This window comes from Thalia democratica, chromosome 5, assembly GCF_965202585.1.
Source record: "Thalia democratica chromosome 5, ktThaDemo2.hap1.1, whole genome shotgun sequence".
Lineage (NCBI taxonomy): Eukaryota > Metazoa > Chordata > Thaliacea > Salpida > Salpidae > Thalia > Thalia democratica.
The window spans coordinates 55,789,967-55,814,189 of NC_139169.1; the positions used below are offsets into that span (position 1 = coordinate 55,789,967).

At 29.1% G+C, this 24,223-nt stretch overlaps 1 protein-coding gene across 1 annotated transcript in view; it reads right to left on the reverse strand.

The window, feature by feature from the left end:
- LOC145836646 (uncharacterized) overlaps positions 1 to 20,862 on the reverse strand; it is a 67,605-nt gene extending 46,743 nt beyond the window's left edge. The window contains exons 1-32 of the mRNA XM_082944432.1: positions 20,843 to 20,862; positions 20,207 to 20,297; positions 18,282 to 18,510; positions 17,142 to 17,481; positions 15,837 to 15,958; positions 14,741 to 14,884; positions 14,339 to 14,470; positions 14,027 to 14,192; positions 13,700 to 13,806; positions 12,602 to 12,745; positions 12,291 to 12,447; positions 11,538 to 11,667; positions 10,404 to 10,541; positions 9,692 to 9,941; positions 8,987 to 9,184; positions 8,296 to 8,501; positions 7,948 to 8,086; positions 7,396 to 7,716; positions 6,995 to 7,232; positions 6,541 to 6,771; positions 5,370 to 5,502; positions 4,853 to 5,054; positions 4,378 to 4,560; positions 4,005 to 4,202; positions 3,677 to 3,826; positions 3,388 to 3,508; positions 3,079 to 3,236; positions 2,760 to 2,892; positions 2,467 to 2,575; positions 2,183 to 2,305; positions 1,066 to 1,921; positions 12 to 296 (exon numbers count right to left, since the gene is read on the reverse strand). Of these exons, the coding sequence (XP_082800558.1) occupies positions 12 to 296; positions 1,066 to 1,921; positions 2,183 to 2,305; positions 2,467 to 2,575; positions 2,760 to 2,892; positions 3,079 to 3,236; positions 3,388 to 3,508; positions 3,677 to 3,826; positions 4,005 to 4,202; positions 4,378 to 4,560; positions 4,853 to 5,054; positions 5,370 to 5,502; positions 6,541 to 6,771; positions 6,995 to 7,232; positions 7,396 to 7,716; positions 7,948 to 8,086; positions 8,296 to 8,501; positions 8,987 to 9,184; positions 9,692 to 9,941; positions 10,404 to 10,541; positions 11,538 to 11,667; positions 12,291 to 12,447; positions 12,602 to 12,745; positions 13,700 to 13,806; positions 14,027 to 14,192; positions 14,339 to 14,470; positions 14,741 to 14,884; positions 15,837 to 15,958; positions 17,142 to 17,481; positions 18,282 to 18,510; positions 20,207 to 20,297; positions 20,843 to 20,862 (6,154 nt within the window). The remainder of the gene's footprint in view (positions 1 to 11; positions 297 to 1,065; positions 1,922 to 2,182; positions 2,306 to 2,466; positions 2,576 to 2,759; positions 2,893 to 3,078; positions 3,237 to 3,387; positions 3,509 to 3,676; positions 3,827 to 4,004; positions 4,203 to 4,377; positions 4,561 to 4,852; positions 5,055 to 5,369; positions 5,503 to 6,540; positions 6,772 to 6,994; positions 7,233 to 7,395; positions 7,717 to 7,947; positions 8,087 to 8,295; positions 8,502 to 8,986; positions 9,185 to 9,691; positions 9,942 to 10,403; positions 10,542 to 11,537; positions 11,668 to 12,290; positions 12,448 to 12,601; positions 12,746 to 13,699; positions 13,807 to 14,026; positions 14,193 to 14,338; positions 14,471 to 14,740; positions 14,885 to 15,836; positions 15,959 to 17,141; positions 17,482 to 18,281; positions 18,511 to 20,206; positions 20,298 to 20,842) is intronic.
- Between the last annotated feature and the right edge of the window lie 3,361 nt (positions 20,863 to 24,223).

Consider the following 24,223-nt stretch of genomic DNA (forward strand, 5'->3'; position numbering starts at 1 on the left):
AAAAATCTGACCAGTTATATCTTTACCATCAGGCTCTCGAGTTTTCGATGAATTACTGCAATAGAACCCTTCCGAACAATTTCCTTCCGGGGCACCAAGTCCCCATTTCGAGCAATACTTTCCAGCATCACAAGGTTGGGGCACGTTCGAGCCTTTAACGCAATAAAAACCGGGTGCGCACTGGCCACCTTGAAGGCTGTCTGTTGGTCTGGCTCGTTCAGACTTTTCGGTACAATACCAGCCTTCGTCGCACAAGTCTGTGTAGTTGGTCAGGCCGGCTGTTGCACAGTAAGTACCTGCAAAAGACATGCTGTGATATAAAAATCTTTTTTTATTTCTCAAAAAAAAAGTGTTCTTTAAAGTTTATGTAACTAGGTTTTGAAAATTTACAGAAAATAATTTGTGTTTTTATTTAATTACGATTACTAATTTAAAACATTGTAGAAACTAATACTTGCTAAGTTTTCTAGCAAGTTCATCTAAAAACATATATTCTAATAGAATTTTACTATAATTTAAAGACAAAAAAATCTAAAAGGATAAATATTCTTTCAGATTTATCTAAATAACTTATAGTTTTTAAATAATTTTCTCTAACTACATCTTCTTCTATACACAACAAGTATATATACGAAGTCTTTAAAAATTATAAAAAGTGTTAAAATGTAAATAAATCAAATCATAATTTAAACAGTGCTGAACAGACAAATACATGAACAAAAGAATAAAACAAAAAGATTTATAAATTTTACCACATTTTTAATTTACAAATACTTGATTTTTGTAAAAAACTTTAAAAATAATTTCACAATGGAACTCTTTGTAGTGTTTTGTTTTAGTTCTTTTAAACAATTTAGTAGAAATTGAAAAAAAAAATGTTTTCACTTCACTTAAACAAACTGTAGCATAATTAAAACGTGTTGTCCATATTAAAAAAAAAATAAAATCTTAGAGCTGGCAAACGCCAAAAACAATTTTTCAATAAGGTAATTTGTTAGAAGTATTAGGCTTAAAAATAGAATTAAATTAGCTTTTTTATCTAAATTTTATAATTTATCAAACTACCTGGTAGACAATCAGAGCAGCTTCTTTGGTACTGCTGATTAGTTATCCCGTTGAAAGTTCCTTTTTGACATTTAGTAGGCTCGCCAACGCCCGCCTTACAATACGACCCTGCCGGGCAGTCAGACGGGTCTGTTGCACCTTCCAAACAAAAGTAACCAGCCGGGCATTTGTCGCAAGCCTCTTTTCCGGACACGTTGCTGTAAGTTCCTTTTTCGCAAAGCTTCGGCGAAATGGAACCTTCCGGGCACTCGCTCCCCGGCGGGCATATTCCACCTTCATCCGGATCGTCAGGTTGCGCTCTCGTAGCTCCGCCAGTGCAGAACCAGCCTGCTGCACATTGGGCAGTAACAGCCGTCAGACCTAAAGACTCGCAGTAGTATCCAGCCGAGCAGTTCTGGCACTCTTCTTCCGACCGAAGCTCTCCCGACTCGGCGAACGTCCCGATCGGGCACTTTTCCATGAAGCCCTGACCGCCCACGCAGAAGTGTCCGGGCTCGCACGGCCCGCACTCAAACGACCACACTTCGGTGCCTTCAATGACCAGCTTGCACGACCCGGCAGCTGGCTGATCTGAACTGGCGCCCCCTTGCGAATAGTAGCCAGGTAAAATCGGACCAGTCGGTATTATGCTGTCGGCGGAGCAATATAAACCGCCCGGGCACTTAGAGCACTCCGTTTGGTTTCTGAGGCCGGTTTTGTTGTTGTACGTTCCGTCGGGGCAAGGTTTCGGCTGCTTCTCTAAAACCCTTCCGTCTATGTCGCCGTCGCCGGATGACCCGATGCAGTAGCGACCTTCGGGACACAAAACGGGAAGCCATCCTTTTTCACAAAAATAACCAGGGTCGCAGTTGATGCACTGAAATTGTTAATAAAAAGTATTTAAATTAAGAAGGTTCTAAACTAACTTTTTTAAGTATATTACTGGTAATGCTTTGACTTAGTTATTTACGTTAATTTATGTAGATTTTTTTTTGGTTTTCGTTGACTTCAATAGGTAGTAGACGAGTTCTATGTTCACTTAAGTACCGAATTATTCTATTAATTTTAACATTAAACATTTGTTTTTTTACAATACTTTTAAAATATTGATATAAAACTGTTCTACAGTTTAACTTACAATAGCTTGACCAGTCGAATTTGTATAAGTTCCAGTTTTACATTCAGCAGGTTCACTGCAACCTCCAGTGCAATTACAGTAGTGATTTGATGGACACTCGGCCCCACCATCAACCGATAAATTCTTTAAAAAAAGTGAGTGTATATTTTTGTTGCTAAATTATTTTTCAATACTTTTTTAATTAACTTACACTACACAGTGTTTTTACCACCCTGTTATTATGCAATGAAAAAGATGGTTTAAACAATTCACAACTTTCTTAACTAATCATGATCGAATCTAACTTTAGGTTGTGAAGTAGATGAGCCTCCGACGCAATAAAATCCAATTTCACACGCTCCGGTAAAATTACTCATGCCAACCGACTCACAATATTTTCCAGGTGGACACAAACTAAATAAAATTGTTAAAATATTTTACCAAAATTTTAAGAAATTACTTTACAGCTAATGGACAAAAAACTGTTTTGTGCCACTTTAAACATTTCTAAGAATAATTAAGTTTGTTACAGTTATAAAATAACTATACTTTCTTATACAAGTATACAATTACAGTAAACTTAAAAATGTTTTATTACTCGCAATCATCTATAGATCGACCGCCAAGGTTCGGATTGTAAGTGCCTTGTTCACATTTTTCCATTGTAGTGGTCCCTTTGGGACAGTAATGGCCTGGTATGCACTGCTGTCCCATACTTGCTTCTACGGTGACTCCTTAGCATTAAAAATAACTTTTATTTAAAGTATACAATTTACTTTTTTTAGGAAACAAGAAAATAGTTCTGTTTGGTTTTAGAGTTTGATTTATTTTGTTGAAATTAGCTAGTCTACTGTTTATTTTTTCTTAATTTTTTTATAAATATTAAGGACATAGAAAAATAATTAAAATGAAATAACCTCCAGTACTGTTGTCTTGGGTGGGCCTGCTAACTGTAGACCCATTGTAGCATATGTAACCTGCCGAGCAATCTCCTTCCGGTTCTTTAGCTCCCTTTCTGCTGCAAAACTTTCCAGGAGGACAGGCCAAGCAAGCTCCCAATGTTTCTTTTCCTTTTCTGAATCATAGTATTTTATTCAACAGTTTACAACATTTTACATGTAATAGTCTTTTTAAATAGTAAAACTTTTCAAAATAATTTGTACTTACAAAGTATTAAGGCTTCAAAACTAAAATTGTTACAAAAGTTTTTTTTTTTTAAATCTAACGCGGAGTTATAAGTTCCAGGAGGGCAGAGTTCACCATCAACAAGATACGTTCCTACGTATTCACTTGCACTTAGATCATATGTGAAATTTACAAACGGATTTGGTGAAGGACAGTAGCTTCCTGTTTTTATAAACAATATTCAAAAAAAGCATTCAATTACATAAAACTAAAGTAAATTATAAAACTTAGTAATTTTATGTGCGTTTTTTTTTTATATATAATGTCGAACTAAATAGTTTATTTACGAAATTGTTTCTGTATCTGGATGCGTTTTAGTTTATAACACACCTTCAGGACAATCAAAAGTGTCGTTCATTGCTTGAAAAGGACAAGTTTTTCCTGGAGGACAGGCTGTACAATTTTCACTAGCAGCAAGAGGCTGGTATGTACCAATGGGGCAAATGCTTTCAACTGTTGATCCCTCTTTACAAAAAGTTCCTATAAAAAAAAGTCTGTTAAAAAAGTCTTTAAGAGAAACATCAAATGGTGCTATAACAAATGTTTTAAATCAATGATATGTGAAACAAATAGTTCCTGATTTAAAATTATTTGTTTCTTTTTAATAATGCAACTTATCTTTAACTTTTTCAAGTTTTGTTAAGCAAATATTACTTACCAGGCTTGCAAACAAACTGCGTTGCTTCAAAAGACGCTTGTTTGCAATAATGTCCAGCAAAACACATTCCCGTAGGTCTGTCGAGAGCTGTGCCGTTGCAGTAGTATCCGGCTGTGCACGGTGTGCAGTCGCTACTGTCTTTTTGTCCCGCAGTGTTGCTAAAATATCCAAGATCGCACGGCTTCACTTCATACGAGCCTTTAAACGTTAAAATCAAAAATTAATGACATTATTAACTTAATAAATTTATTTATTTAAAGAACTATAACTTTGAAAGTTTTAATAAATTTAAAGATAGTCTTCAAATAAATAACTAAACAAGCTAGTTGGTTAATAGAAATTACTTTAATAAAAAGTTAGACAACTTTTTTACCGGCAGGGCAGTAGCCTCCTTTTGGGCATATCACTCCGTTCTTACCATCGTTAGGGTTAGATTCTTGTGAACCTTCATAGCATATATATCCTGGATCACAATCGCCCCGAGGAGCAATCATTCCCAAACTGTCACAGTACTTACCCTTATCACATTTCGCACATTCTTTTTTTTCTTTCAATTCTGCATAAAAGTAAACCGTTTTTAAACAATATTTTTCAGAGTTCTTTAATTTTACTGACGAAAAATGCCATCATTATTTTATTAAAATCTATCTTCTTAGAATTATTTCTAAATTGTATTAATACTATGGAATTGATTTAAGCTTGTTTCATTTTAGATCTTCAAAAAATTAATAATCGACAAAAAAGTATCTAATTGTTTTAATATGAAAAAAAATGCTTGAGTTTTATTGATTAACAATTTTGTAACAAAATACTTTTTCTTTATATTTAGTAAGTAGGAAGTCTAAAACTAATCAAACTTGTACGATTTCCATACGTTCCTTTTGGACAAGGAGTCGTGTTAGCCACTTCAGCCTCGCAATAAAAACCTTGGTCGCAATCGGTCATGGATACTGAGCCTTGAGGACAGTACGTACCAGCTACACATTTTTTGCATTCATCAACATTTTTGGCTTTAGTTTCATCCATGTAAGTACCTCCAGGGCAAGGAATCTAAAAGTAAACAAAGTATCATCCAATACAGCTTTGTTTTAACTTATACATATTTTAATTGTTTATTTTGTTCAAAATCTTTAAAAATAGAAATTCTATAAATTTGTTTGATACTAGCATATACACTTTGTTTAATCTCTTTAGCTTTTAAACTACTTTTCAAAATATTGAGCTATGATTAAATAGTATACTTTTTTATATGTCTTATTTAAAAGAAAAAATTATAAACACTTTTGCTTAATACTACTTTAAGCATACTTATTCTTTATTGTATGGCAAAACAAAAAAAAAACTATGTGCAGTTTACTAAATTACCTGTTTAGGACCAGAGGAACCGATGGTTTTGAGCCCAATGTCTTGTTCTAAGGGATTTGGAATACTTGTTGGGCAGTAATAGCCAACTGAGCATTCTCCACTAGTACTTGCGCCTCCTCCAACACAATAAAAGCTGTGAAATTTTTGTTCAAAACTTTTTTTAGCTACCTATCTATGGTGATTGCAACAATCTGTGTGTACTTTGCTACTTTTTTCACCGTCTTATGACTCATTCTTTTTTTTAATTAGCTTGTAGTAAACTAAGCTTAAATGTTTATAAATGGCACATATAAATTCTCTACAAACTTCGTAAAACTTCTTCCTAAATATTTTATTAGCAAACAAGAAGTTTTATCGATTTTCGTAAATCACAAAAAAAAAATTGTTGAATAATTGTTCAGCTCTGTTTTTTTATATTTATCAAGTCTTTAAGCTTGAGATTTGTGTTTGAAGAAATGGTTACATATTTAGCGGTCAGATAACTTTTAAATACATAACCGCGAAAACTAACGATTTAATATTAATTAAACAAATAATGATCCTAAGGTTTGAAAAACGTTCTTAAGAAATAAAATCATTTAAGCATTATTTTTGATAAAAAACTGAAACTGTTTTCTGTCTCAAAAACTTTAGCTTTTTACAAGAAATTTTCACAAGTGTGTATTTTATAGAAACACTTTAAAAAAGTATTTTTTAAAAACTTACCAAGCTTTGGTTTTAATAGATTGCGTAAAATGTAAAACGTTTTCCTTTTTTATTAAGTATATTAGTTTTATATCCAAAATAATTAATTTTGATCATAATAGTTAACCACTAAAAATATAATATTGTAGTTTGTTTTAAATCAAACAACTCAAAGTTCTCGACTTAAATAGCTTTAAGGAGATTTTTACCTACTATTTGTTTTTACAGTTTGTTATCAACAATACAATGTTTCGCTCCTATATTGGCATATAGGAGATCATCAGTTGTTCTAAACAAATCTAAATTTTTTTTTTTACATAGCTTCTATTTATTTTGTTCCAAAGCTTTTTTCAGGTTTGTTTATAATAATTGATGATCTGCTATCTGCCGATATAGGAGTGGAACATTGTTTTGTTGAAAATAAACTGTAAAAATAAATAGTAGACTAAAAATATAGTTGAACTATTAGTAAAAGAGCTAAATCTACCCAGCATCACAAGGTTTGCAGTCATCAATTGCTTCTGCTTTTAGTTCATCGTTGTATGTGCCGGGTGGACATAAAAGTTCTTCGGCAGTTGCTTCTGGGCAATACCTTCCCTCGCTGCAATCCCGCTTATCACTCTCGTACACAGTACCTTCTGGACAATAGTAACCTTGAGGACACGTTTTGTTTTGAATCATATCATCGAAAGAGGTACCGACTTCATCACAGTAATAGCTAAAATATGTAACTTTTTTTAAATCAAGCTATTTAAAACATTGCAACAGATGCTAACTTTCAATTTTTAAATTCTATGAAAATGTCTTTATAAAACTTTAAATAAGCACCACTTTAGTATGATATTATTCCTCATAAACACTATAATTGTTAGATTTGGATAAACAATAAATAGTAAGAATAAAATAAAAACGATGTCGAAAATTAGTTTCAAAACACAAACCCGGGCATACTTAGCTGACAAGAGAAACTTTCAGGACTAGAGTATTGCCCAAGAGGACAACCCACGGGTACCACAGTTCCAGACGTACAGGTAGAACCTCCTGGACACGGGAGACAACTGCTTTCTCTTCCGGCAGGATCACCTTCAACCACATCGGTGATTTCATCGGCGCCGAACGGCATGTAAGTACCATCAGGGCACGGAACTGGCTGAACAGTTGCAGGCTCACAAAAGGAACCTGATTTTTTATTAAAAAGCTGAATGGGTTTTATAATTTAAGCATGTAGATTACAGAAACATAAGTATTTACAGCTTACCAAAATAAAAAGCCTGTGTAAGTTAAATTTAGATTTTACTGTTTAGTTACTATTTTCGAACTATAAAAAGTTAAACATCTAAACCTTTAATACACGGCTTGCAATCAGTAATTTCTTTTTTTTCTAAATCAGGGTTATAGGTTTTTTCTGGACAAGGATACTGTTCTTTGGAGTTTGTTCCTTCCAAGCAATAATAGCCTGCGGGGCATTGGTTGTCTGGGGCATCTTTTCCCCCCGTACAATAAAATCCAGGTGTGCATTTGATACAGTCATTAGCCTCCACATTCATTGTTTTGTCAGAGAAAGTCCCGGGCGGGCATGGATTGTTGTATTTTGATGGAGTGCCTTCAGGACAGTAAAAGCCTTTCGGACACGGTTCTGGGGGAGTAGAAGAAGAAAATCCACCTTAAAAATTAGTATTTGTATCTCAAGTCTTGTAAATTAATAAAAGTTAGTAATGTTTAGCCTTAATTTTAAAAGAAATCTACTAATTTAATAACAAAAACCAAAATTAAATATAAAAAGGCTTTACTGTTTGAGATTTACTCAAAAGTTAGTACAGCTCAGAACGTAAAAGCAAAAACATTCAACAAACTTTTCAGTTTAAAAATATAAATATTTTAAGTGAAACTTTACCTGTACCAAAAGAACAGAAGTAGCTTTCTGGACAAGTATCACATTGAGAAGAATTGTGTAAATCAGTACGATTACTGTAAGTACCTGGTGGGCAAGCAAACTGATCAGGTGTAATTGTACCTTTTGGACAATAATATCCCTAAAAAATTAGTGATTCAAGAAGTTTGAAATAAGTCATATATAATCAATGTATGATATTTTTTAGTAACATGTTTATTGCTTTTTTTGTTTTATCTTTTTTTACTTCCAAACAAAGTTTCATAATTAACAATGAAAAAAATAATTTTAAAGTCCATAATTTTGTGCTGTTTTTGTAGTAAAAGGTATAGTAAAAAACAAAATAATTACTTGGGAGCAGTCGCCAGCTGGAGAAGACAGGCCGGTTGAATCACAAAACTTTCCTTCGTCGCATTTGAAACAGTTTAGCTTGTCTGATTTTCTCACGTCGGGGTTGTAGCTTCCTTTGGGACACTCAATTTCATTGGTTGTTGGGTCCGTTCCGCTGCCGAGAGGACAGTAATTACCGGCTGTGCATTCGGAACATTCATCCGAGCCTTAAGTTTAAAAAATAGTTTTTTTTTCATATAAGAAATGTTTCAGTTACTAGAAAAAAGTTATAAAAGTATACTGTATGTAAATACATGATTTTAGTTTCTTTATTAAAAAGTGTAAAAACAAAACGGAAGTATTTATATGATTTAGTGCAAAACATTTAAAAAAAATTAATTAAATTTACAGAGCCTTTTGTAAAAAAATGATATAAAAATCTTGATATCTTAAGTATTACTGTGCTTAACTCTGACATTATCAACTAAACGTTTTTTATTGAGAACCAAAAATTTAATTTGGTAATGTAGTAAATCTCAATTAGTTACTAACACAACAAGTAACATAAACTTCGTATAAAGCAGACATAATTTCGCTTAAATTTGTATAGTTTTGTTTGTGACAATTTTTCACTAAAAACAGTTGCTTTACTAGAAAATAAAAAATAAATAAAGTATAAAGTGTAAAAGTATATTAAAAACAGTTAAATAACTGTTTAATCCAACGGACGAGCCGAAAGTTCCTGCAGGACATGGGTTTTCGAACTTTGAAGTTTGTCCTTCCAAGCAAAAAAATCCTTGGGGGCAGTCAGCAGGACCGTTACCAGGTTCGCAATACTTACCAGCCGGGCAAGGGTTTGACGTGCAGTCAAGTAGCTGTTCTCTGTTTTCGTCCGGATTGAAAGTACCACCTGTTTTTAGGTAAATGAAGTTTTATGAAGGTAAAGTTAAACAATTGTAAGATAATTTGTTTTTTTAATTTTCTTATGCAAAGTTTGCACACGTGATAAGCTATTTTGAAGTGGGGGTAGAAAATTTTTTTTTTACTAAGTTAAATTCGATTCTTTTTTATTAAATACTGTTCAACAATTCAAAACAAAATTTAAAAAAGTTGTTTTGGTTCAGTAAATACCGTTACACGCAGTCGATGATGAGTACTAATTGTGTTAAAACTCCTTATAGTTTAACAATTTCTACAAGTTCTTACAAACTTTTAAATTACAAAAAAATAATTTAAATCAATACGGTCGACAAAAAGTGTTTAAAATGACTTTTCTCAATAGTGGTTACCAACTGGGCACTTAATACTTAGAGAGTATTTTAGTTACTGTATGTAGTTGAATATTATATTTTTATAATAATATCGCAAAAGAAAAAACTTCAAAGCTTCAATTTTTTTCTTATTTTAAACATCGTACCTGGGCAAGGTAATGCTTTACAACCAGATGTTCCTTCAGGACAGTAATGGTTAACAGGACAATTATCCGGTGTTTCAGTTGAAACTGTTGGACAACATTTACCAGGAGTACAAGCCCTGCACGAAGTAAGATCAGTACCTCCCTCTATGGGATTGTAAGTACCTTTGGGACAGTCTGTTTCAGTTTTTCCATCACAATACTTTCCAACTGGACAAATATCAGATGCAGGCTTCGAACTTGTTGATTTCTCCTTTAAAATGTTTTATTTGTCAAAATAAAACTAAATATATGGAGTATTACTATAGCAGTTAAAAAACTTATAATCTGCTGATAAAAATAATCATTAAAACTTTTTGATCAAATGTATTTAACAACTTTAAATTATGAATAGATGGGAAACTCTTAAAATAAAATATACGAATTATTTTCATATAAATAGTAATTTTTTTTATAGATTATTAACAACTCGGTACATTTTTTTCACTTTTTTGTGTAACAAAGCAGCTAAAAATAACTTTGTGCCCTACTTCATAATGCTACTCATACTTAATAGCATTACCTTTAATTATTTAATCAAAACTAATGTAATTGATGTTTTTATGAATTTTTTAAATAGTTTCTAAAACCTTTATTTTTTATTACATTTTTTGACACTCTAAGGTCTTTTGAAATGATTAATTAATAAAACTAACAAACTTTTACAAAAACAGACCTGACACTTGTATCCAGGATCACACTTCAGACATTCCACGGATGCCTCGCCTGACCACGTTCCTGCAGGGCACCCAACTTCTTTCGTGGCATCGCTGCATTCGTAACCTGCTCTACACTTGTCGCACTTTTCGCTGTTCTGTTTAATTGTGAAGTTTTATTTGCTTGTATGCCTTAAGTAGCATACGCATTTGGCAAGTCTAAAATATTACTTAAACTTTGAATTTATAATGAAGTGTTTACTGTAAGAGTAAGTAGTAGTAAACATAATCAACAAGAACAAAAATTATGTACCAAACAAAAAAAAATAGTAATGTAAAATACCATTTAACTCTTTTGAACGAGTTAAAGATTTTTTTTAACATCGCTATAGAAAATAATGTTTGTCAAAAGAATATAGTTTGTAAAATAGCTATTGTATGCAGACAAGTATCAGGAGAAAAGGTTGTCTCTTATTAACTCAAGTTTAAATCTTATTAAACGTGCTATTTTAACTACAGATGAATGTCGTTGTCAATAAATGTTAAGTTTGTATATACAGATTTAAAACTTAAAAGTAGGCAATTTTTCAGTTTTTTATCTTTATAACAAGTAGATTAAAGAAGTAGTAACTGAATGTTTTTATTTGCTTAGACCTAGTGCCTCATTATAAAAAGGGTTTTGATTAAAAAATTAAAATAGCAAATAACAGTTTTTTTGAAATCCATGTTTCGTTTCTAAGCTTTATACAGTACAGAAGTATAAAATTTACTTTAGAATTAATACATACTAATTGAGAGTTTTGCTTTGAAAGTTCACTTTACTGTCCCTTTCTTAAATTATATACTATAAACATAAACTAATAACATAGTTAATCTCACATTCCTAGATTTAGTCAAAATTAATTGCAAGTTTAAAAGTAATACTAAAAACACGCCAGTTTAACCAAGTTCTAAGCTATGTAGTTTATTATTTTTCATACTGATGTAGACATGTTACTTTAAAATAAATTTAAAGGATCGCATCGTTAAAACTTTATATCATTGTAACAGCTTATGTTTATATAATATAATCAAAACCGAAAATATATACTCTTTTTGATAACAATATCATTAGAGTTAATTTATGCCAGAAAAAAAACCGTGTAAAAACTCACAACTGTAGAAATGTACCCATTTTCACACTTGTATGGTTTATGGTCAGTGCTTGGGCAATAATATCCTGCTGGACATTCTGAACAAGAAACTGAACCACCAAGTGAATAAGTTCCAGGTATACAAGGATTTCTGAAATTATATTTCAAGATTTTAATTTCAGATATCACTTTTCAGTACGCTAAACCTCTAAACACTTCCTTTCAAACTAATTTAAAATAGTTTGTATTTTAATAACTGTTCGTTTATTAGTAAATTTTTAGTACATGATGCACTACTTAAGTTAATTTAATGACTATATTGAATATTAAAGCTAAAATCTTCAAGGTCATTTACAATTTAAGTAAGCATACGTACTTAAAAACTTTTTTCGTAAAATTAAATTATATAATGCTATTTACGAACGATGTTTAAAAACATATCTATTTTTAATTCTGCGTTTAGAAATATATACTATTAATATATATATACTTAAAACAAAAAAGTAAGTTGACCTAAAAAAGGATAAGTTGGCTATCATAAAATCTTTAGCTAGTCAAAACCTCAAAATTTTAAGCTTATTTAAAAAAATCTTAGAATAATTATTATTTGAAAAAGTTATTATTAGTTAAACGTGCTTCAATATTTCTTATTTATAACTTTAATTTAACTTAATAATTATTTTTTTCAACTGATCATCCAACTTTCAAAACTTAAATTTCACAATAATTAATATTATTTTTGTTTTGCTTGATATATTGAAATGTGTTTCATACCCGTTTTCGTTCACTGAATCAACACAATAGAACCCAGGTGGACACTTTAAACATGATTGTCTGTTTCCTGCTGACGTAAAACCGACGTCACATTCAAACTTGATATCAGCATCAGTAAACGGACAGTACCTTAAAAATACAAAAGTCTTACGCTTGGCTGTGAGTTTAAGATAATTGCATTTATTTACACGTAATTTTATAAAGCTTCTACTGTTTATTATTTAAGTTACTTTTTTTTAACAGTAACACTAAACAAGAAACGTATAAGACAAAATTCAACTACTTTCCAGGAGGACACGAAGTACAAATACTCTGTGCCTCTACGGAGAAAGTTCCATTCCCGCACGGAAACTGATCGTCTATTCTGTCGGTTGAAGGACAAGCCCAGCCTGCATTACAAGCAGTACAGCTCGTTTGCCCACCTAAGCTGTAAAACCCATTTGCGCAGTCGCTTCCTAGAAAACGTTTTTTATATACGTTTTGTTTTAAAATTTGCACAAAATTATAGCAAAAATGTACAATAGCTAAAAGTAAAATTTTAACTTTATAGCGCTGTTTTCAGTTAAGTTGGTTATTAAAATAAAAGCAACTATAAAAACGCAAATTAATTATAGCTTAAAGAAGTTAAACAAAACAATCTTTACTCAAAATAGTTGTTTTTTAACTGATAAAAAATTCCTATTTAACAATTCAAAGTTTCAAATTTGGTCGTTACTGATTTAGTAAATTTCAAAATTTAACTTATACATTTTAGCACTTTTAACATATAAAATTTAACTTATACAATTTTATTTGAATAAGATTTATTTATGCGCTGACGAGGTCTTTGACCAAAAATTAGTTTGTAAAATTAAGTCTTGTACAATAAATTTATTATACAATTTAGCTTTAAAAATCTAGCTACCCCGTTAAAAGATATTATTTTTAAGTTTACTAAAATGTATATGACCATCTTTAAGCATTTGTTTAATATAATCCTCACATACATTAACATACAACATAAGTTCTGTAAAAAGTTTAGTTAAATAGGTGTTTTCATTCCGTCAGGTATTGTTTTTGAAGTTTAAAAATCTAAACTAAGCAGCACATTTTAAAGCATATAGCACTGTTAATTTAAAATTAGCCACTTGAGAGGTCTCATTAATTAAAAAAATATTAATATATTTTCAAAAACGTTTAGTATGCTACAATTTTTTAACCAAAAAGTGTAATCAGTCAATAAAGTTCTTATAAATAAAAATATTTAACTGTGCTCAATGTTTTAGATGGCAGTGAGCTTTTATTACAACTAATACTATTTAACCTTTTTAAATTTAAAAAACATAGAAAAATAAATCAATTCAAAATGTCAGCTTTGTGAACCCACAGAAATGGTAAGTAAAGAAAAAAAAAGCACTTTTAAAATTTACCTTCTTTTGATGGATCAGAACACTGCTTTCCTTTTTCACATGACTTGCAACTGGTAGAAGATCCTAATGAGTAGCTTCCGGGAGAGCACATCAGTTCTATGTTTTGGCTACATTTTGAAATTACTTTATAAGTTTTATTATAAAAAGTATAATGCTTATCATCTTTTAATAAACATTTTCAATTCATATAATGCTTTTGGCTAGTTCGAAAAACAAAATAATAATTCAAGACCTTGATTTAATGTAATTAAACGTTATTAAAACAAGCTTTTAAAACTTTTCTTTAGCTAGATTTTAAGCTGCAGTATTTCCATGAAAAAAAATTACTTGGTATATGGGCAGTAATATCCAGCAGGGCAATTAGAGCATGAAGGCTGATTTCCAATCGAGTAAGTTCCTGGTTTACAAATCTGCAAAGTTGATGTGCTTGGACACTCGTAGCCGGGCGGACAGTTTTTACAGTAATAATTACCAATTTCGGCAGTATATTGACCTGTTTTTGTAATTATTATGATGATAACTTTATGAATTAGGCTTCTTTAAACTATAAGAATATTTGATAAAGAAAATCGGATTATTTTAAAATGTGTTTTACTCTTTAAAATTTTGCTGCAAAAACACATTACTTTAGCTTTTTACCTTCTGGACAATCATTTTTGACCCCATTCACACAATATGAACCTTTTGGGCAAGGAGTACAAGCACCACCATCTTCATATTCCCCTAAACTACAACTTGACGACACTTTAACACCCGTAGCAGTTATTGAATCTTTAAAAGAAAAATTTAATTCATTTAAAATGTATTTATAAAAAACCAAAACTCTTATTGAAAATAACTTTTGTGCTAATAATTTTTCCGATTTGATGTTGAAAACTTTTTATAAATATAAAATATGGTTCAAATTTAAAGTGATTATTTTGTATTTTATCAAGCATGGTTCACGGTATAACTAAAAGTAAGCATTAAAAAAACAAAATCAAACAAGTTATGTTTTAAAACTTTTAAGCATTAATTACTAAAAAAATTTTTAAAACGAACCAGCTGCATCTTTTGCTACACAAGTGACGAGACCTCCTGGACTAAAAGTCCCATCAGGACAACTTTCTTTGAGAAAAGAATTTGGACATTGGTATCCAGGTGGACATAGAAGGCAAGTGGTTGAACCTTCTGGACTATACATTCCTATTTTTGGGGGTAACAATTTTTAATGAAAATTGTTTTAATCTTTTTTGCTGATAACGACTAAGGAACTAAATATCTATTACTGACAAAAATATTTACTTGTCATTTTATATTATTTTATAGCTGTATTATAAGTATCATACGGTTTTGATCTTTCTATGATTTTTATCTTTATTTTAGAATCTAAACTCTGTAGCTCAGTGAAAAAAAATATATAGCTTTAAAACTTTTTATTTAAACATAAAATACTTAAGATAAAAGAAACGTTTTGTGAACAAGTATTACCTGACATGCAGATAGTTTCTTCACTGGCTCCTTCAGCACATTGGTATCCTGCTCTACAAACTATGCATGATGTTTCTAGAAAAAATAAAAAGCATTAAAAATACAGTGATCACAATCTAAACCATTTTAAAATATTTTTTAACACATATTTAGTAAGAAGTGCAATACTGTTTATTTTTTATAGAAAAAGCAAATTCAAAGTTAAAACATCTCAAAGTTGATCAAGTTAAAAGAAATATATAGTTGTCATTATGAAAAGGTTCAAAATATGTTTACCGTAGAGTACAGGCTTAAGTATGTATTTTATCTAATAAAACTGTTTTTGCATTTTATAAAAAAAAAGTTGTGCAAGATTGAAGATAAAGTAAAAATATTATGAACAGTTGTATTTTGAAACTATCAAAGTTTACTGTTTATACTTATTCAAAAAAAAAAGAACATGTTACGAACCTCCTAAAGGACTATACGTTCCTCCCGGGCACCTTACAGCAACTGAAGTTGTTACGCATTTATGACCTCTTGGACACAAACTGCAAGATACTGAACCAGATGCTGAATATTCTCCTACAATAGCGATTAAAAAACAGTTTTTTAATTTTGGTTTAAACTCTCAATTCATGCGCCAATTAAGTAGTTGAAATAAAATATAGTGTAATTATTTTCTTACCTTTATTGCAGGCAACAGGCTCGTTTGATGGGTTGGGACACATGAATCCGGCAGGACATAAGGAACAGTAAGTACTTCCTTCTAAGGAGTAACTTCCACTTTCACAGAGAGTTGGTTTGTTTCTTTAAAATTTATTTACTTGACAAAATCAACTAAAACTTGATACTTTTAGCCTTAGTTTTGTACAACTTTACTTTGAACTGCATAAACTTTAAGTATATAAAATATGTTGTGTAATAAATTTAAAAAATTCAAAATTTTTTGTTCATACTTTTATCCTAAACAAATAAGATAAGCTGTTCTTTTTAAATACATTACTAGCCTTTAACTTACTATCTAAAATACAAAAATTACTTTTTTATAAAAATATTTTAAACTATTTTAAGACGTTATCATACAGTACACTGCATACTTTATGCTGATTGTGAGAACACTAATACTTTTTTTTTTTTTCACCGTTTATATACATTCTTATTTTTGTTGGTATGTTAATCGATAAGTAGCATAAAGCAAACACATAATCTACATTTGTCTGTCTTATGCATCAAACCTTCCTCCAAAACAATCTACTTTAATTATAAAATTTCGATCATTTTCAACTGAATTAAAAACAGTACAACATATTGAACTATATGATATCTATATTACTATATTTTATTGATCTACATCTATATTTATGAACAGAACTTGTGTTAAGTTAACACAAAATTAACTTAACTTCATCATTCTACTTAAAATCTAGCCAAAAATCAACTAGCAAACTCGTAAATATGTTTAATATTATTTAGTACAGAAATAAAAAATAAACAGAAGAAATACTTTACACCAAAATACAAATTATTTAGAAATTTGTAACTTAAGGGATTTAAATGTTTTTAAAGATAGTAAAGTACTTATTATTTAAAAACTAACTTCAAAAAGATAAAACCTTCCTAACCACCATAATTTTTTTTTTTGCAACGGCCCTACTTTTAGAATAGATTCAGCTGTAGCAATATGCTCGTAGCTACAATTGCAACTATTATTTACAGAACTCTCTACGTCTACTGTACTTTGAAATAGACAAAAACGACATGATTTTAAATAAACACAATACATTTGATACATCAATAGGTTTAATTTTACTTAAATTGGTATTTTATAAACTATTTATTTGAGAAAAACAAAAAATAAATGGTATAGAAAAAACGAAAAACATTTATCTTGTATTCATTTATCTTCAAACAAAATATTAAAACATATGTGTTTTCTTAAAATTTGAATTTTTATAAAGTACTTATAATCAAATAAACTTGCTGCAGCAACCTTGACTCGGAACACGCAAATCCAGCTGGGCAGGGCAGGCATTCGGTGTGCTCATCGCTGGACACCTGGTTATTAGGACAGGCGTGACAAGTTACGTTGCCGCATGAAGTTACGTACCCGAACGGACAAATTTTGGGACTTTTACTGGGTTCCGGGCACATGTGTCCTGGCGGGCATGGTTGGCACGATTCCGACGCTGCATTTACAGTGTAATACCCAACAGGACAAGCTTTGCACGTCTGTGAACCAGCGGCGCTGAAAAAACCAGCTTTACACTCAACTAATGTGTCTCCAGACGGACATTCATATCCACTTGGGCATATTTTGCATGTGGAAAACCCTGTATAACAAAATCAGTTGCATCTTATTTAAGTTGATAACTATTATTCATAAAAGTTTTTTTCTTAATAATATAAAAAATAATTTTAGCGTTAGCAAATTTTTAGTAAAACTGCTACGTGACAAATTTAAGTGGTGAAAAAGTTTCCGATAAGATAGCAATTATTTTAACAAAGATTAAGCATATTGAAAAAAATATATATTGTTTATCTAGCTCAAAGTTTAAAGTTGTATATACATACCTTAAAACGTGTGAATAGTTTAATATCATCAAAATTACTTAATTTCAAAGAGTTAATTCAATACCTTTAACAAGCTTTAAAACATTTTGACGTAAATAAACTAATGGTTACATAGAGATAGTGATTTGTGACTTAAATAAAACTTTTGATTATGCTGTTTCTTAAAGATAAAAAATGTTTTCTTAATCTAAAATAGTTATTAATTGTTTCAACCAACTTTTTTTTTGATAAGTTCGTTAGCTCTAAAAGTTTGAACAGCTCTACATAGTAAAGCAACTACAAATTTTTTTTATTAATATTAGTTAAAAAGTTTTCATAAATATTACTAAAATATACAATAAAATTTTACATTTTTACGGCCTATAAAATAATTCTTAACTTATGCCACTTATTTTTTATCAACAGTTTTAAGCATTTATAATAATAAAAGAAATGTTTCTCATTAGCCCTTGGTAATAGGTTCTAAGTTTGTTTTAATTTTCAGTTGCGTAAAGTAACTTAAAAAAAGTATATATTTATTTTAAAGAATAAAAAATATAAATCAGCTTTGTAAAACTACCTTCGAAACTGTAGAAGCCTGTTGGACACTTAGCAGGCAAATCAGCTGGGTTACTACACGAATAACCTTTCGGGCAATTCTCGCACGATGCCTGACCGATTCCCGAGTAAGTACCAACTGCACATTTTAGTTGTTTTATACCTCCGAAACTAGGACAGTAGAATCCAGCCTCACATAAGTTACAAACATTTGTACCGACATCACTCGAGTAAGATCCTTTATTACATAGCTGCAGAAAATTATTTTCGTTATGTCTAAAGTTAAATATTTTTTTAGTTTTAGTTTTTATAAAAGGGATGTTAAACTAACTTTTACAACTTTTAACAAGCTCCAAATAGAAGGTTACAAAATAATAAGTATTTTTTAATACAATTAAAAATAGTTTTTAATAATGTAAAGACTAAATGGTTTTTCAAACTGAAAAGTTTTTTGAATACCAAAGAAGCGTATTTTGATCTTTGCACAAATATCAAAAGTATTAATTGAGACTTTTTTGTGTAAAGTAGAAATATGAAGAGTGGGAGAGTTTAAGTACTGCCATTTATTAAGGAGGCTAACTATAATTAATTTTTCTAAACGTTACAAAAAAAAGTTAAACAATATTGATACTATTTTTTTATAAAAGGTTTTAACGACTAACATATTCTTTTTGAAAAATCATCTAGCTTTTTATATGCTACTGAGGTTATTATTTTTTCATAGCGTTTTAAACGACTGGTGTATTTATAAGAAAAGTCAGCTGGCTACTAATAAATTCTAAGTTTATGTTACTAAGGAGTTTTATAAATTCAGTTTAGACTACAACGAACAGCTATTAACATTATGTTTATAAGATTTTTAAAATTTCTAAAATTAAATACTAACTTTACATTCAAAAAATTTTTTAACTTTTAATTACTCGTACTTTGTCTAAAACATGTTCACCTAAAATTATACTTGTCCTGGACATGACATTAAACTGTATCCTTGTGTATGACTGGATAACCGAAAGGTTTATTCGTACACCAGGTTCTTAGACCAAATTTTTCAGCGCTTTTTTTTTCGTTTAATAAACAGTATAAATAGTCGTAAAATTATATAAAATGTACAATGTGATAGTTGATTATCTTTAACAATGTTTTTATGTTTGTTTACTAAAAATAAAAAAGTATTTAAAAGTAAAAATGAATGTAATAAAAAATATATTTTTTACAATCAAATCAATTTAAATATAATTTTTTTAAAACTTAATTAATATGGTAGAACTAAAATTTTCCTAAAAATATACTTAGTAGTCATATTTACAATAAGTAAAATGCTTTTATATTTTTATTTTTATTCTGCGGTAAATTATATTATTGCACTGCATCTTTTAATTTTATATGAGGTTATTCTATTTTTGCAGTTGAATTTTTGTTTTTACAATTTGTCAAGTTTCATATCTAAGGCTTTTTAATATGTTTTTTAACTGTCATAGTTTGACTTTTCCTAAAAATAAATAAGTTGTAGGTAGTTAACCATGTTTAATCTTACTAAAAGTACAGCAATAAATTATATTGATTGTGGTTTTTTTTTCCGTTAAATTTTTTCTAAAAAATTAAGTTTTTATTTATAACAAAAGTTATTAAAAGCTTTAAAGAAAATTTTTAAAGAAACATTTAGTTTCGATGTTTTATAATTCAACTTTAACGTTTTAAAAATTGTACTAATATTGTTTATTAAACGAAAAAAAAGCGCGCAAATATTTGGTCCAAGGACCTGGTGTACGAAAAAACCTTGTAAATAAACAGTTTATCAGTCTGAACAATTTTTACCTAATTTTAGTCAAAAAGTTTAAAAGGAAATTTTAACTTTAAAAAATATCGGTTTAAATAAAATGTATAAATCGCTTTTTTAAACTTTTTTAAAACACTTATTATTTTTTCACAATATGTAGTTTAACTTACAAAACAAGCATCTGATGTTGCCATGCCAACTTTGTCATTGTAAGTTCCTATTGGACAGGGTTGTTGTATCGTACCATTGCCACCCTTACAGCTGTTTTGTTATTTACTTATACTTAAATAAAGTATTTCTCGGAAAGTTTTTAGTATACTAATAACAATTATTTGTCTGGTTTTATAGCTTTAAAGTATAAAAATTAATCTGTATGCAATTTAGGTATTTTAACAGTCAATAAGTAAACATTTATATCAGTTGATAGACACGTTTTTAAGCAATAAATTGTCTAAAACTCATCTCGTAAAAAATTTCACGTGAGCCTAATGACGTAAGTAATTGTTTATACAGAAGACACAAGTTTCTCAAGTGTAAAACTTACACAATTGTTTGTAATTCATTGCAAACAGTAAAACACTATAAACTTTTTTTAAATTTATTTTTTACATAATCTAAGTAATTTAAAAAAAAAAACTTATACTGTTAACTTATTTGTAAAAATGTGTGCTAACTAGTGTCCTACTCCACATTCGACACAGAAGCCGTCAGAACGAGTATAAAATCCTTCTTTGCAATTTTCACCTAAAATGTTTAAGTATGTACAATACTAATATTTCAAATATTATTATATTTCTAGAACTGACCATTTGTATATGCAAGGCATATTAAAACAAAAAATAATATATCAGGTTTCTTCATTTAAACTTCACTTGGTATCTGTAAGCTCAGCTTTTACATTAAGTTTATATTTTATTTTAAGTCGAAAAATCTATAAATATTTAAACTCACATACTAAGAATAAAAAACATAGCAAACAGAAGTAATACAATCTACAATTATATTTATTTTTAGAAATTTTAAAAACTTAAATATTGCATTTATTTTAATACACAAACTACTGAAACACCTATAAAACAAAAATCAAGTACATTACACTATATGAATTTATTAATCTGATATGAAAAACTTATCTGCGATAAATAATTGTCGTAAAATTTAAAACGCACAAACTTTTTTGTAATTTTTTTCCAACTCTTATGACAAGCTTAAACCTGCCCAAAAAATTCTTGTTCCTAATAAAGTTTTAAATCGTAGATAGAGTTTCAAACCATTTTCAAAATTACTTGATTTAAGAATTTAAGTATATTTACTGACTTTTCATTAATTTCTTAATAAGATAGATAGTTTTATTTGTGTAGACACATAAAACTTAATAAAGTTTAAAGTCGTAAAAAACAACAAAAACAGTTGAATGTTTTGTTTTTAAAGCATTGGTCAGTTTTAAAGTTACAACTAAATTTTACTATGAAGTTTTATTAATGTTTTTTTATTTTACTTTGATAATTTTGTTCATACGTAATATTTCCTAACTTTAAAAATTTGTTTTTGTAGATAAATTTTTACATCTACAATCTTATGAAAAATAAAAGAGTATGCCAAAAATAATTGTTTGATATGAGTTTTTAATAAATTTCCTTAAAATAAATAGTTCCGAAAACAGTAAATATCAAACACTTGAAAGTATTTAACTATCAAGATTTTAAAATTTCTTAAAAGAAAATATATATATAAACAATTAAATTTGATAAGAGCCATTATTATTTCTACACAAAAATAAAAACAAACGAAAATATAAAATTATCTACACGTTTTAAAAGTTTAATCAATTCAAAAGTAATTTAAACAATCGAAATTTTGAATTTTATATTTTAGAATACCGCCGAAAATTAAAAGTATAATCATACAAAACTTAAAACATATGAAACTAAAATGTCTTAAGTAAAAAGGTTTAAACTGTATGAATGTCTCTGTCGGTATCTTTTCTGGAAGGCGGGCTAGATTTCCAAAAAAAATTATTTGTAGGCGAGACTTGTTAAATAAAAGCTGCGTTACTTTGAAAAATAGTGTTCTAAAAGGAATAAATAAGAACTTAAAATTAAAAGAACCGAAATCCTACTTAGTAAGTACTTAAAGTGAAATAGTTTTTTCTAAAAAGCTCAATATTGTTTGATTTACTTAAATCACATTAAAGCTAAAAAACACATCACAAGCCAGAAACTCAAATTTGCCAAATCCGACCTGTGGGTTGTACATTTCCCAACTCTAGCATAAAGCTTTGTGCCATAGAAAATACAGATTGTTTAGATAGAAAAAGAACTATTTGAAAAGCAAAAGTTTATAAGATTCGTTAGTATTATGTAACTTTATGCAAATTTTGCAACTAAGTTAATTATTTAAGTTCAGTTTACAACTAATTTAGTATACTTTTTTCAATACATATTTTGTCATTAAGGATCCGAATTGCATATAAATAAAATAAGGAAATCAAGTTAAAAAATCATTACATACATGTTAACATTAAAAATATAAAAGTTAAGAGTAGCCAAAGATTATATTTAATAAATTTTTTTAACTAATTTTTTTTAATCCTTTTTAAAAAAATGTTACAAGACTAAGCATTAACGCAGAAGTCTTTTAAAAGGGTAGCTGTCAAATTTTTACGAGCGTATGAAATTGCACAAGTGCACAGATTGCACGAGTGCACAAACGTCACGAAGATACTTTTGCATGAAGGATCATTTTTGCACGAGGAAATTTTTGCACGAGCAGACAGTTTTGCACGGAAACATTTTTGCACGGGTTGATTTTTTTTTACTATCACTGTTACCCCTAACCCTTACTTTCAGTCGGTATTTTTTTTTTTCTATCACTGTTATCACTAACCCGAATTTTACTACTGAATATGTGAAAATTGTAAAAATTCCTTCTCAAATTCCAGGTTTTTCCAGGTAGTTTTTGCTTCAATTGAAGAATTTCAGGTTTTTCAAAGTTTTTCCAGGATTCCAGGTAAAGTGGCAACCCTGTTTTTAAGTAACAATAAAACAACACGTAGCACATAAATATATAAGGTAAGATCAGATAATAAGAAAGTAATTAATTAATCATTTTAATTACGTGCTTAAGTAAATATAAGAAAAGATAATTAATTTCAAAATGAAAACTAAGCAAAAAACTTGTCAAGTTTAATTTAAGTAATACTTATAAATAAATTTTCACTAATAACAAATGAAACTTAGGATGGTATAATAAACACTTGAGCCCGAAAATAAATTAAATTTAAAAATAAATGGATCTTAAATGGGGCATGTCGAAAACTTTTCTTTTCTTACAATAAGTGTTTTATCTCTGTCCGCTACGGCAATGGCTCAAAAAGTTTGGTCTAAGGACCTGGTGTACAAAGGAACCTTTCGGTATTCGAGTCGTACACCACATTCTTATGAAGTTTCTCACGAGCAATTACACATAGTTTTTTTAGTATTTAAATATTCAAATCTTTAGTAAAAAAACAATCAATTAAACTAAATGAAATATGAAAGAAAAGAAAACTAAACAAAAATTAACTGAACTTTGTGTTTAATAATGTACTATTAGTCTTGTATAGTAACATAAAGACTTAAAACGTATATATAACTTTAAATTAACTTTTAAAAGGAGATAAACATCACTAATAGCAAACGAGTAAATACTTGAATTAAAGTTTACAACCTCTTTAAAGAAATTAAAAATGTAATACGCTGAAATATTTCTGCGAAAATAAGTTATCAGTATTTTGTGCTAAAAAGGTAATTTTTATTTTATTTATTATTTAATTTAAACAGTAAAAATAGTTTTACATTGCAATAGTTAAATATACTATTTACTATTGTAAAAATATTAAAGATTTTAAAGAAGTGAATTCTAATATAAAACTTTTATAAATGAAAGTATGAAAATAGGTACTGTAAAATTTATGTTGTTTATAACGTAGAAAAAAACAAAGTATGTTTTTAAATAGAAGGAAATTTGTTGTTGTTAATATTAATGTTGTTAAAATTATTATTAAGTTTAAAACTGTAATAGAAGAGAGCAAACAACATTTGCAAACATAAAAAAAAGAATTTTTTTCTTTAATTTCCTCAAAAAAAGATATTTTTAACATAAGTTTGCTTAAAACAGTTATCTAAGCTTACTATTTCAAAAATTAA